The sequence below is a fragment of the Penaeus monodon genome, chromosome 38, assembly GCF_015228065.2.
Source record: "Penaeus monodon isolate SGIC_2016 chromosome 38, NSTDA_Pmon_1, whole genome shotgun sequence".
NCBI classification, from domain to species: domain Eukaryota; kingdom Metazoa; phylum Arthropoda; class Malacostraca; order Decapoda; family Penaeidae; genus Penaeus; species Penaeus monodon.
In genome coordinates, this window is record NC_051423.1 from 27,124,426 (window position 1) to 27,136,925 (window position 12,500).

Below are 12,500 nucleotides of genomic sequence, written 5' to 3' on the forward strand. Positions count from 1 at the left end.
TGGCTTGCTTTACTCTGGCCTGGATTGAATACTGAACATTGTCAAGGATGTTGGGCACCATAAATAGGTGCAGCCATCAGATTTTATGGAATTCCAGATACACAAACAAGATCTACAACAGAGGTTCTTAACCTGGTAATTAAACACCGCTTACTCAATGGAATTCTCTGAACAATTGTTGCTGTGTATATGAGTGCAAATGCATAAACAGTATTCTTTACTCAATAAATACTTAAAACTATCTTTTTCAATTTCCCTTTTCATTAAGGATAAGTTCATTATTTTACTAAAGATGTTATTGGAAGTATGTAGTAATAAGGACAAACTAAAGAACTAGGAGTGGACATGGTTGTGAAATGGTTAAGAACCTCTTAACCCATTATTGCCAGGATATGATTCTAGCTTGTTGATTTTCATGTATACATGACTCCACAAGACTTTGGTCAGTTACTAGTCCTACCTATCTCACCTGTTTACAATTTTCCTTGATTTTTTAAAGATATTTTAAATTAATTCTATTGCTATTAGTGTAATTATAGTGTAATAATATCATAATTATCATAATGCCAATAATAATAATAATAATAATAATAATAACAGCATCAGAAAAAACATTATGGGTTAATGATTTCTGCTGTATTTCATTACCCATATCAACCTTGTTAGATATTATGTTGCACCTGAGATATACAGAAGGGGCACAATTACTGGGCTGAATTTTGGGCATCGACTGACCTTAATCTGTTTTCACCATTATATACACAAAATGATATTATGGATATACCACAGAGACAGCTTTTACAGTATTCCAAGTTTTAAATCAAGTCATTGCTCAACATAGGACACAACAGACAATTATAACATTTTCACAAATGTGGAGTCTTTATGCAAAAGAGGTATTCAAGTGACACTGGTTGCCTTTAGATAATATACAGTTTGTTTCAATACATTAAATGAGATAGAATTTAAACTGTACAGCAGTGTAATATTTAAGACCTGAGAATGTTAGCAGCATGTCAAATTGTCATATTTTCTCATTTCTTCCAGTACATTCTTATACATTACTGAATAACACCACAAACACAAAAATATAAGCATTTATATAACAGAAGTAGCAAAAATAATAAAATTTCATGTTCAGGCTTAATATAGAATAACTTTTCTTACATATTAAACTTGCTAACTGATAGTCATCTCTTACAAAAATATAACTTATGAATATTGATTCATACAAAAATAGCCATATAACTGTACAGAGATCTTTAAATCAAAATGTACTCTAAAGTAAATAGCAATAAATGTTTATAGAATTCAGTATGCATCATGGACTAGATTCTTGATACATGCAACAAGTTTCATTACTTTTACCTTCTCATAGCAGCCTATTCTGACCCCCCATTGCATGGGTATAATTTTCTAATAATTTCAAACTATCACCTATTGAATACCAAGATGCCATAATTTTTTTTGCATTTTCATATCTTTAGAGTATAGCACCTTTAATATATCAGTCTCACCAATGTTTGTATAACCTCTATTTTTTGTAAGAAATATTTTTCAGTGAATCAACCTCTATAATTTGTATTCACATTCTTTTCCTTTGTATAGACTGCAAAAAGAACAGACCTCTCCTTTACCACATGTAAAATCATATAAACTATATTAGTTCATTTAACAATCTAATGAAACAGCTCCACATAACTTTACTTTTTTGTGAGAGAAACAAGTTTCTCTGAAAGAAATGTTTCAAAATCATATTAGATTTCAATATCAGCCCACATTTAACTTTGAAATCATTATCTCATTTTTCAAAGGAAATTGTCTTACCAAGTTCATGATTGCACTCATTAGGAAGGATTATGTAACACAACATGACTACATTTATGAAATAGATAGACAAAGTTTGATACTTTTGAGTTGTCATGAGTCACTAAGAAAATAAAGAACTTGCTGTTCACTTTCATAGAACACTAACAAAGAAAAGTGGGTTCTGCTGGCCACATTACAAGAAGCAATAGCCTCAAGAACTATCTTCTAAGTGTTTATGGGAACAGATCACTAAAGGCAAGACTCAGAGACATTAGAAATATCCTGAAAATTACTACAAAATAATTTCCTATCTTCACATCATGAGACTTACCATGAATTGCCAGATGAGCACCTGAGAGGGATTGCTCAAGATTGTTTTTTATTAAGGATATCCCAGTAAAACAGCTTAATTATATTCTTGTCTGATAATGATGCTACTAAACAAAAATTGTATATAATTTCAATAGAGATAATGATAAAGGAGCATGGGGTCACTTTTTTTATAGTCTATACACCTTAAGTAAAATACATTTAATAACACACAATTTTTAATCCAATATTAAACAACCATAACTTTCAACATAAGATATTTAATGCCTTCTCTAGTCTTGTAACATATATGGATGTGTAATTAATCCACTTATCTGGGAGCTTTCTTATACATCCATAAAAAAAATTAAAGTATTTTTCCTTCTGACATTTCTTAACTGTACCATCATTTTTTTCCCTAATATTTCAGCTAAATTTTATAAATGAACCAAACCTAAGATCGGACAAAATATACCTTAATTATAAGAATTAAATGTGTGCACATTACCAACAATAGAGATCCTTTGAATGTGATAAAATATCTGTTTGTATATCTGTTGATTGCCAATGAAAAAAAGAGAAAAAAAATCTGATCACAAAAAAGGGATTAAAATCCCTAATACATCACAAAAAAGGGATTAAAATCCCTAATACATCACAAAAAAGGGATTAAAATCCCTAATACATACAACATTCACTGTGTAATGCAGCTGTAAGCTCAAGTTTCAAACAATTAATCACATTACAAATAATGAAAGGAAATATTACAACTATATGAAAGAGACAGGCCACTTAGGTCCTCTCTGACTTCAGGGTAAAACCTCTAGGCACCAGGTGATCCTTCTACATGTCATGGCAATTTTGATGCTGATACAAGATTCCATCACCATGCCTTGTATTCAGGTTACTTGGTGTGAAGAGTATAAGTGGGAATTGGCTTTTATAAACCCTACATATAATAAAAGAGTGCAGAAATATATAGAAATCAAAATCAGATTTTCTTTAAACATTGATAATTTGTTAGTATGTAAATTACTAAAGAAACAGAAAGTTAAAAATACTTAAATATCTTTGAAAAAAAAGTTTTCAATTAACTTTTTAAACAGAATAAAACAATTTGATAAAACTTATGCAAATATCAGTATCTATAAATTTCATTATCAACAAAACAAATCAATACTTTTCCTTCAGTTGTCTAGGGTATGTGACAAAATGCTAAATAGCATTCATGTATATGAAATCTTCAAAGACTGTGGGGAAAAGTAAAAGTTTATAACAAATGAATTATAATAAGATTTGAAAGAAGGTGTTGCTTGAATGTACAACTCCACTATTCTACTTTGCAGTTTGTGAAAATTGTTGTGCTATCATATTCAATGCTTTCATTTTCATGCTATTTCTTATCACAGTTTAAGCTGATCACCAGAGTATCAGCATACATAATTGTATATCATTCCGTTTGTAACCAAAGTAGTCTAATTATGCCCATTTGCAAAAATAGATTGAACAGCAATCCTTGAGAATGTGGTAGAAGAAGGTTTGAATAAGAATAAATAAGATAATAAATATCAGAATTTCTTTCCCATTCATACTTTCTTCTACAGGTATGAATGAGCATGAATTATATATTTTTTATCGTACTATTTCCTTGTCGAGTGCAATTCTATCTGTGGTTTCTGTTTTGGCCGGACTGCAGGGATGTATTTCATTTCTTTCAGATGGTCATCTGTGATGACCCAATCAAATTCTTTTACAAAGGTTTTGCAAAACATCTGGAATACAAAGAAGGGTTGAATATTAATTTCAACTTTCATGGTAAAAACATCAGAGTTGAGCCCTTACAGCCAAGTGCAGAGGTGAAACATTAAGACTACTAACCATCATTATGTCCCAAATCATCCTCTTTCCAATGCATTCTCGTGGTCCAGCTCCAAAGGCAAAAATTCTTCCTCGGTCATCTTTGTTATCCTGGCTCCATCTCTGCGGCCAAAATTTTTTTGGCTGTGGGAAAATCTTAGGGTCTGTATGCACCCCAAAGAAGTTGAAATGGATCACCATTCCAGCAGATATCTCATAGCCACTGAGCTGTGTGTCCTGTAAGGCTACACGACGGCCACCTGCAAGAGGGGGCATCAAGCGGACAACCTCAAGCAAAATTGAATCCAGTGCCTTGTCTTCCTCTTCCTCTGATGAACATGCCTGTCAGCCAAGTAGTCAGATGGGAGTTTTTATTCACTTTATCAAAACCAAAAATGTCTGGGATTACATTTATGAAATTGTACCAGTAACAAACATTTGCAAATTCCATTGAAATAATGAAAAAAAACAGAAATCCTCACAATCACCCCCACCTGATAGAAAGCCTTCCATGATGGAGCCATTAGAATGAATGACGTGAGGACTGACGCAAACACTTTTGGAATGAGAGCACAGCAGCACACAAGAAGGTGGTTCAACTGCAGTTCCTCATTGGGAACACTCTCACGCATGTTCTCCAAGAAAGCTGTAGGAAAGTATGACTTTGACAAACATCCTTCATTACAAACTATTTCCCTCTAAAAGAGTGTGTGTGTGAGTGTGAGTGTGAGTGTGTGTGTGTGTGTGTGTGTGTGTGTGTGTGTGTGTGTGTGTGTGTGTGTGTGTGTGTGTGTGTGTGTGTGTGTGTGTGTGTCTATATATATATATATATACATATATAGTTTATACAGTTTATATATTATATACATTACATACATTACATACATTACATACATTACATACATACATACTTACATACATACATATATGTAGATATTTATATATATATATATATATATATATATATATATATATATATATATATATATATATATATATATATATATGTATATGTGTGGGTATGTGTGTGTGTGTGTGTGTGTGTGTGTGTGTGTGTGTGTGTGTGTGTGTGTGTGTGTGTGTGTGTGTGTGTGTGTGTGTGTGTGTGTGTGTGTGTGTGTATGTATATGTATATGTATATGTATATGTATATGTATATGTATATGTATATATATATATATATATATATATATATATATATATATATATATATATATATATATATATATATATATATATATATATATATATATATATATATATATATATATATATATATATATATATATATATATATATATATATATATATATATATTATATATATATATATATATATATATATCATCATCATCATCAAGGGGCTAACGCCGACGGGGGCGCATGGCCGCATCCACCCTTCGCTTCCAGCCACGAGGATCCCTCGAGGCGAGTCTCCAGGCAGGCACACGGCCCATCTCTAGTTCCTCACGACAGGTCTCGTCGAGCTGCCCAAGCCATGATCTCCTAGGACGTCCCAACAGGTCTCCTCCACCCAGGGTTGTCTCGCAGAGAGACAACCTGGTGGGCAGGGTCGTCCATAGGGAGGCGAGCTAGGTGGCCATATAGCCGGGAGTTGGCGATCCCGGATTATGCAAGTAACAGGTCCCATGCCAGTCTCACGGTGTAACCGCCGGTTGGACACGTGGTCCTGCCAACTGTACCCCATGATCCGGCGAAGGGACTTGTTACAAAAGGCATCAAGGCGAGACTCCAAGGCACTGGATAGCGTCCAGGTTTCGCTTCCATAGAGCAAAACTGGAAGTATCAAGGCCTTGAAGACACGCAGCTTGGTCCTTCTGCATAGGTACCGACATCTCCAAACGCTCTTGTTGATCGAGTTCATGGCTCCTGTTGCCAGACCAATCCGTCTACTGACTTCTTGGTCTGACAACCCAGAGAAATGGACTACGCTACCAAGGTATGTAAAACTTTCTGTGACTTCAACGTCCTCGCCGCAAGCATGGATCGACTGAACGGGTTCCCCTAACAGGCCCCCAAAGTCCTGAATCTTGGTCTTGGTCCAGGAGACCTCTAAGCCTAGGGGCTTCGCCTCATTTCTAAATGCATCAAGAGCCGCCACAAGTGACTCCAAGGACTCAGATAGGATGGCAACATCGTCGGCAAAGTCAAGGTCCGAGACCTTAATATTGCCTAGTGTTGCTCCGCACTGACTTTGGCTAGTAGCTCTGCCCATTATCCAGTCCATACAAGTGTTGAAAAGTGTGGGTGCAAGGACACAGCCTTGCCTCACCCCTGAATTAACAGGGAAGAAGTTCGACATACCCCCACCACACTTTACAGCACTTTCAGTACCAGTATAGAGGCTTGCTATCAGGCCAATAATCTGTGTCGGAATTCCCCTGAGCCTCAGGATCTCCCATAGCGATTCCCGATGCACCGAGTCAAACGCCTTCTTGAGGTCGATGTAGGCTGCAAGCAACCCACGACCAAACTCACGACGGCGTTCCACAATTACTCGAAGCGCTAGTATACGGTCTATTGTGGACTTGCCAGGAGTAAATCCAGACTGCTCCGGTCTCTGGTGCCTCAGTAGGTGGTTGCGGATCCGTTTCAGAAGAATGTGAGCGAGAACCTTGCCTGGTATGCTGAGCAGTGTAATGCCACGGTAGTTGCTACAGTCCCATCGATCCCCTTTCCCCTTCCAGAGAGGGATGACCACGCCCCTCAGCAGGTCAGGGGGAATGGTACCAGACTGCCAAATGGCAGTCAGGACTGTATGCAGGCCCCGAGCCATAGGTTCACCCCCAGCCTTTAGCAGTTCAGCAGGGATATCACATATGCCTGCAGCTTTCCCACTCTTCAGCTTGGAAATCGCCAGCCTAACCTCTGTTAGGGTAGGAGGTTCCTCGCTGATGGGTGGGTCCGGCACAGGCACTGAGACATCGCTTGCATCCAAGCTAACTGTTGGAGGATCCACCTGGTACAACTGTTCAAAATACTCAGCCCAACGTTCACGAACCCCAACATGATCTGAGATGATCCGTCCATCCGCTGATCGGACTGCAGTCATCTGTGAGGAGGGCTTAGGGTTCAGTTTTTCTCAGGGCTTGGTAGGCAGGGCGAAGGTCATTTACCAAGAAATGGCCTTCGACCTCCTCAGCAAGATTCCTGATGAACTGTTCCTTGTCCCTTCTCAGCAGTGTCCGAGCCCTACGCACCATGGAACGACGCAAGACTTGATTCCCATTTAGCCGAGCCTTGCGACACGCTTCAGTGGCCTCTAATGTCTCCAGGGAGATGGTATTCTGCCTTGTCCTTGGGCGTACGCCAATGGACTCCTGAGCTGCTTCGAGTGTTACGCGCTTGAAGGACTCCCACAGAGCAACTGGATCCGTCAGGTTGCTGGTTTCTGAGAATCGGTCAGAGACTGCCGTGGCGAACCCACGGGCACACTCCTCCTCCCTTAGTCTGTCCAAGTGAAACACCTTAGGGTGGCCACTGGAGGGACGGGGAGTTTTGAAGTGGACCCACAGGGTAGCCACAAGCAGCCTATGGTCGGTGCCACAGAACTCAGCACTCCGGTAAACCCTGCAGTTCTGGAGGATCCTCCATCGCGTGCTGACAAGAATGTGGTCGATCTCCTTGGCCACTGTACCCGTATCGCTGTACCAAGTCCAGCGATGCGAGTTGGAGCGCTGGTACCAGGAGCGCAGAAACCTCATTTTCTGGGACCTAGCAAAGTCCCGGAGAATGAGGCTATTCTCGCTGCTGGGATCAGCTCCTGAGCCATGGGGGCCGACAGACATCTCGTAGCCAGCTCGGTCACAGCCAGATACTGCATTGAAGTCGCCCAGAACAATGCGAATGTCTCGCCGGGGGCAATCGTCTGCCACAGATGCGAGTTTGGCGTAGAAACGCCTCTTTCACATCGGTTTTATGTACATCGGTAGGAGCGTATACAGCAATAAGAGACATGAAGCCAAAAGCATGCTTCAGTCTCAATGCCATGATACGCTCATCAACCGGTGTCACCTCGACTACCGCAGGCTGAAGTCGACTGGAGATGGCTATGGCTACACCCTGGAGGTGGTGACCATCGCTGCGGCCCGACCAGTAGTAGGTGTAACCACCCACACTGATCGTGCCGCTACCAGGTCTTCTCACCTCTGAGAGGGCAGCCACCTCAACTCCCAGTCGCTTCAATTCCCGCGATAGCAGAGGTAACCGCTCATCCTGCCGCAAGGACCGGATGTTCCAAGCGCCTACCCGGAAAGCACGCCTGAGGTTAAGCCTCGGGTGGTCACTCCGGGTGCACGCCACCTCTGCCGCCCCCACCAACACAGCCCCAGATAAAGGGGGTCGGCAGGCTGTGGGACCGCCTATCCACCTGTGGGGTTCCCGAGGGCTTTCCCCACAAGCTTCATGGTGGGTTGGCGCCTGCCGGGGCGCAGGCGGGACGAGTAACTCTCGCTCCAATCCTGCACCCCGAAATTTGCCCTCCCAGCGGGACCACAGCCCGCCTTACTTGCTGGGTGGGAGGGACAACACCCCTCCCCCCAGCATTTCCATTTTTCCAAGACGTTGCCAGAGGGTCATTCTGGGGGGAGGAGGACTGGCAAGGCCCACCTCCCCCGAGCCGAGCGTATTATAGATTGATTATATATTATAGATTATATATATATATATATATATTATATATATATATATATATATATATATATATTATATTATATATATATATATATATATATATATATATATATATAAATAAATAAATAAATATATATATATATATTATATATTATATATATATATATATATATATATATATATATATATATATATATATATTATATATATATATATATATATATATATATATCCATATGTATATATAAATATATATATATTTGATTCTTTATCCAATCACTGCTTTATTATCAGTTCACATTATTGTACTAACTTAAAAAGCAATACAGTAACATATCATATAATCTAATTATTTCCACGTTATTTAGAAATACCACAAACAGCATTACGTTTCCTATTATAAACAAATTATCTGTCAAAAACAAATAATATTTTCTTTCAATGTACCAATATCACATTGTAGACTGTTTGTGTTTCTGCACATTTACCATAATGCACTATAATACAGAAAGAAATGTATCGAGCACAAAATTAAAGGTTTCATCAGCAATCCACTGCACGTTCACATTCTCAAATAGAAAATTCTTGAATAGAAGGAGAAATTATAAAGCAGAACTTATAACCGAAATAAGAAAAAGTCTCACCATGATTACTATCTTCATAGAGTCGCTTCCGCAGCAGAGCCAGCAGTTCATCCTTAGCCTCAACTGCCGTGCCAAAGCCGGACTTCAGACCAGGAATTCTAATGTTTACAGGTAGGGAACACAAACCTTGGAAAAATTTAAAACATAAGATTGAATATAAATAAGAATGTCTGTGTTTCTAGACCTAACAGTTCTCAACTTTAAAATGCAAAATATGTATTTAAAAACAAATACTGTGGTGTGACTATCAAAAAAGTTATTAGAGAAATTCTTACAAAAAAAAAAAAAAAAAAAAAATGTATACACATGCATATACTAACTCTAACTCTACACTGCAGGAAGAATACATGAAGCATAGCAAATAACAATGGCTAAATTCTATTCTAGCATACTGCAGTTTCCTACTTCACATGCATGTCAATAATGAACTTCAATATTCAAATAATCTCTGCTGCCCTATTTGGCTAGCATATATCAAATTATTCTTATATCTAGTCAAAATAGTAATATAAGTTATTATATCTATTAATGCAAGTTTCTAGAATGCTCTTTACCATATGCCATAAAGCTCAATACTATGACAAACCTTAATAAAGAAATATGCTATAAATCTTAATACTATAGCAATTCAAACATACCATGCCAGTGGGTGCTTGCCACTGTGGTGAACATCTGCACAAGATCTGGTTCTTTTGTGTGGTCAAGTCCAAGGTAAAGTCGCAGGTTCAGGAGCAAAGCAAAATTCTTTGTGGATTCATAAACATCAAAAGGTATTTCAGTGTCTACTTCAGAAACCCAGGTTCTCAGTAGATCTTCTGTAATAACCTGTGATGCAACCACAAAAAGAAAAAGAGTTTGCTTACAGATAATATATGAAACCATGACGAAGTCTCAAACCAAAACTAAAACATATATTCAAATGAAATTCTTTGATGATGCAAGTGTACCTTATATCCTGACTTAGATTCCTGATTAAACAGAGGGAAGAGAAGTTCTCTTGTCAACTTAGCTTCTGCTCCATTCATAAATAAGAGATTATCCCCAAAGAGATCAAAATATTCATCCATGCCAGCTTCATAATCATCATTCTTCTCTGAGAAAGAAAGAAGAAATACTTTATTGTCTGAATGTTCAATAATAATAATAATAATAATAATAATAATAATAATAATAATAATAATGATAATAATAATGATAATAATAATGATAATAATAATAATAATAATAATAATAATAATAATAATAATAATAATCACTGACTATTATAGAATACCTACTCTTTATGCAATGCCATCATCTGGTATTATGATAAATGAATTATATAACAGGAGCAACACCAAACTAACTGACTTTTCAAAAAAAACCTACCTGTCAAGAGCTCACGCAGGACCTCATTATCTGCAACAATGACGCATGGTTTCAAAAACAAGCGTGTCAGAAAAATGCGGCTCTTGTGCTGTTTGATCCCAGCCTCCACAAAACTGAGCGCATCCTGGTAGAAGCGGAGGGACTGGTCTGACCAAAGCCAACCCGCAGAGCCAGGGAGAGTCTTAGAGATCGAACCATCTTTGGCCTGTCGCTTGTTCCGATTCACAATGCCAATTATACTATTTGACCTCCCTAGCATTTTCTGAAAAATAATTCAAGAATGCTATCAGATGTTGAATATTGCATTAGGAGCTATGCAAATGGTATATATTATAAGTAAATTCCAAGCTTTACCAGCAGTATATTTTGTAATATTAAAAAAGTCACATTTGCAAATACATTTCTCTTTCTCTTTCTCTCTCTCTCTCTCTCTCTCTCTCTCTCTCTCTCTCTCTCTCTCTCTCTCTCTATCTCTTCTTTTCCCCTCTCTTCTTTTCCCCTCTCTTCTTTTCCCCTCTCACTCTCTTCTCCCTTCTCTCACAACCTCTTCCTATCCAACGTTTTCTCTCCCTCCACTTCCCCTTCTCTCATCTTCCTAATCATCTTCCATCCCTTATCTCTTTTCTCCCTCCCTCCCTCTCCCTCTCTCTTGCCCTCCCACTCCTTCTCCCTCACTCTTGCCCTCCCACTCTCCCTCTCCCACTTTCCTGCACTCCCACTCTCCCTCTCCCCTGCCCTCCCCCACTATCCCTCTCCCTCTCCCTCCCACTCTTCCTCTCCCTCTCTCCTGCACTCCCACTCTCCCTCTCCCTCTCTCCTGCCCTCCCACTCTCCCTCTCCCTCTCCTTCTCCCTCTCTCCTGCCCTCCCACTCTACCTCTCCCTCTCTCCTGCCCTCCCACTCTCCCATTCCCTCTCCCTCTCTCCAACCCTCCCACTCTCCCTCTCTCCAACCCTCCCATCTCCTTCCCTCTTTATCCTTCTCACTCCTCTCTCTCTTTCCTTCTCTCTCTCCTTCTCTCTCTCCCCTCTCTTTCCTTCTCTCTCTCCCTCCCTCTCTTGCCTTCTCTCTCCCTCCCTCTCTTGCCTTCTCTCTCACTCCCTCTCTTGCCTTCTCTTTCCCTCCCTCTCTTGCCTTCTCTCTGCCTCCCTCTCCCCTTTTCTGCCTCTCTCTCCCTCACTTAAAGGAAAAAGGAAAAATGTGCCTCCAGTCTTATCTGAAGCAATAAAAAAATTATGATAATATATCTGTGGATAAAAATAAACATATGATAAAACAAATGTATATATAATTAGCCTTTAGATTGTAATGTCTTTATCAAGAGCTCAGCTTGACTTCTCAATAGCTGAGATTCAGGTTTGTCAAGTTGTATCTGTATATTCACACACCTTAATCTGCATAAGAATTCATTCTTGGTAAATGAAAATATAAGGACAGAACTGTTACCTACATAAAGAAAATGTAAACAATTTCAAATATTTCCTCACTTCTATTCTTGTAAAAATGTTACACAATACAGACAGCTTAATAAGATATTAGATAGTTTTAGGATAAAGCCCAGGATAAATAGATATGAATTGCTCATGCATGAAATTTAGGTATTTCAACAATAATCTTATAACAACATATATTGAACAGCAGTTAAAAAATAATAATTAATAAAATATATATTATATATATATATAATATATATATATATATATATATATATAATATAATGTAATGATATATATATTATATATATATATATATATATATATATTATATAATTATATATATATTATATATATATATATATATATATATATATATATATATATATATATATATATATATATATATATATATATATAAGCACACT

At 38.1% G+C, this 12,500-nt stretch overlaps 1 protein-coding gene across 1 annotated transcript in view; it reads right to left on the bottom strand.

Annotated features, from left to right (window-relative positions):
* Window positions 1-12,500, bottom strand: part of LOC119597008 (putative cytochrome P450 120) — a 15,913-nt gene that overhangs the window by 888 nt on the left and 2,525 nt on the right. The window contains exons 2-8 of the mRNA XM_037946432.1: window positions 10,640-10,901; window positions 10,219-10,364; window positions 9,910-10,096; window positions 9,272-9,397; window positions 4,470-4,621; window positions 3,997-4,317; window positions 1-3,890 (exon numbers count right to left, since the gene is read on the bottom strand). The exon at window positions 1-3,890 is cut by the window's left edge and continues 888 nt beyond it. Of these exons, the coding sequence (XP_037802360.1) occupies window positions 3,759-3,890; window positions 3,997-4,317; window positions 4,470-4,621; window positions 9,272-9,397; window positions 9,910-10,096; window positions 10,219-10,364; window positions 10,640-10,898 (1,323 nt within the window). The 5' untranslated portion in view covers window positions 10,899-10,901 and the 3' untranslated portion in view covers window positions 1-3,758. The remainder of the gene's footprint in view (window positions 3,891-3,996; window positions 4,318-4,469; window positions 4,622-9,271; window positions 9,398-9,909; window positions 10,097-10,218; window positions 10,365-10,639; window positions 10,902-12,500) is intronic.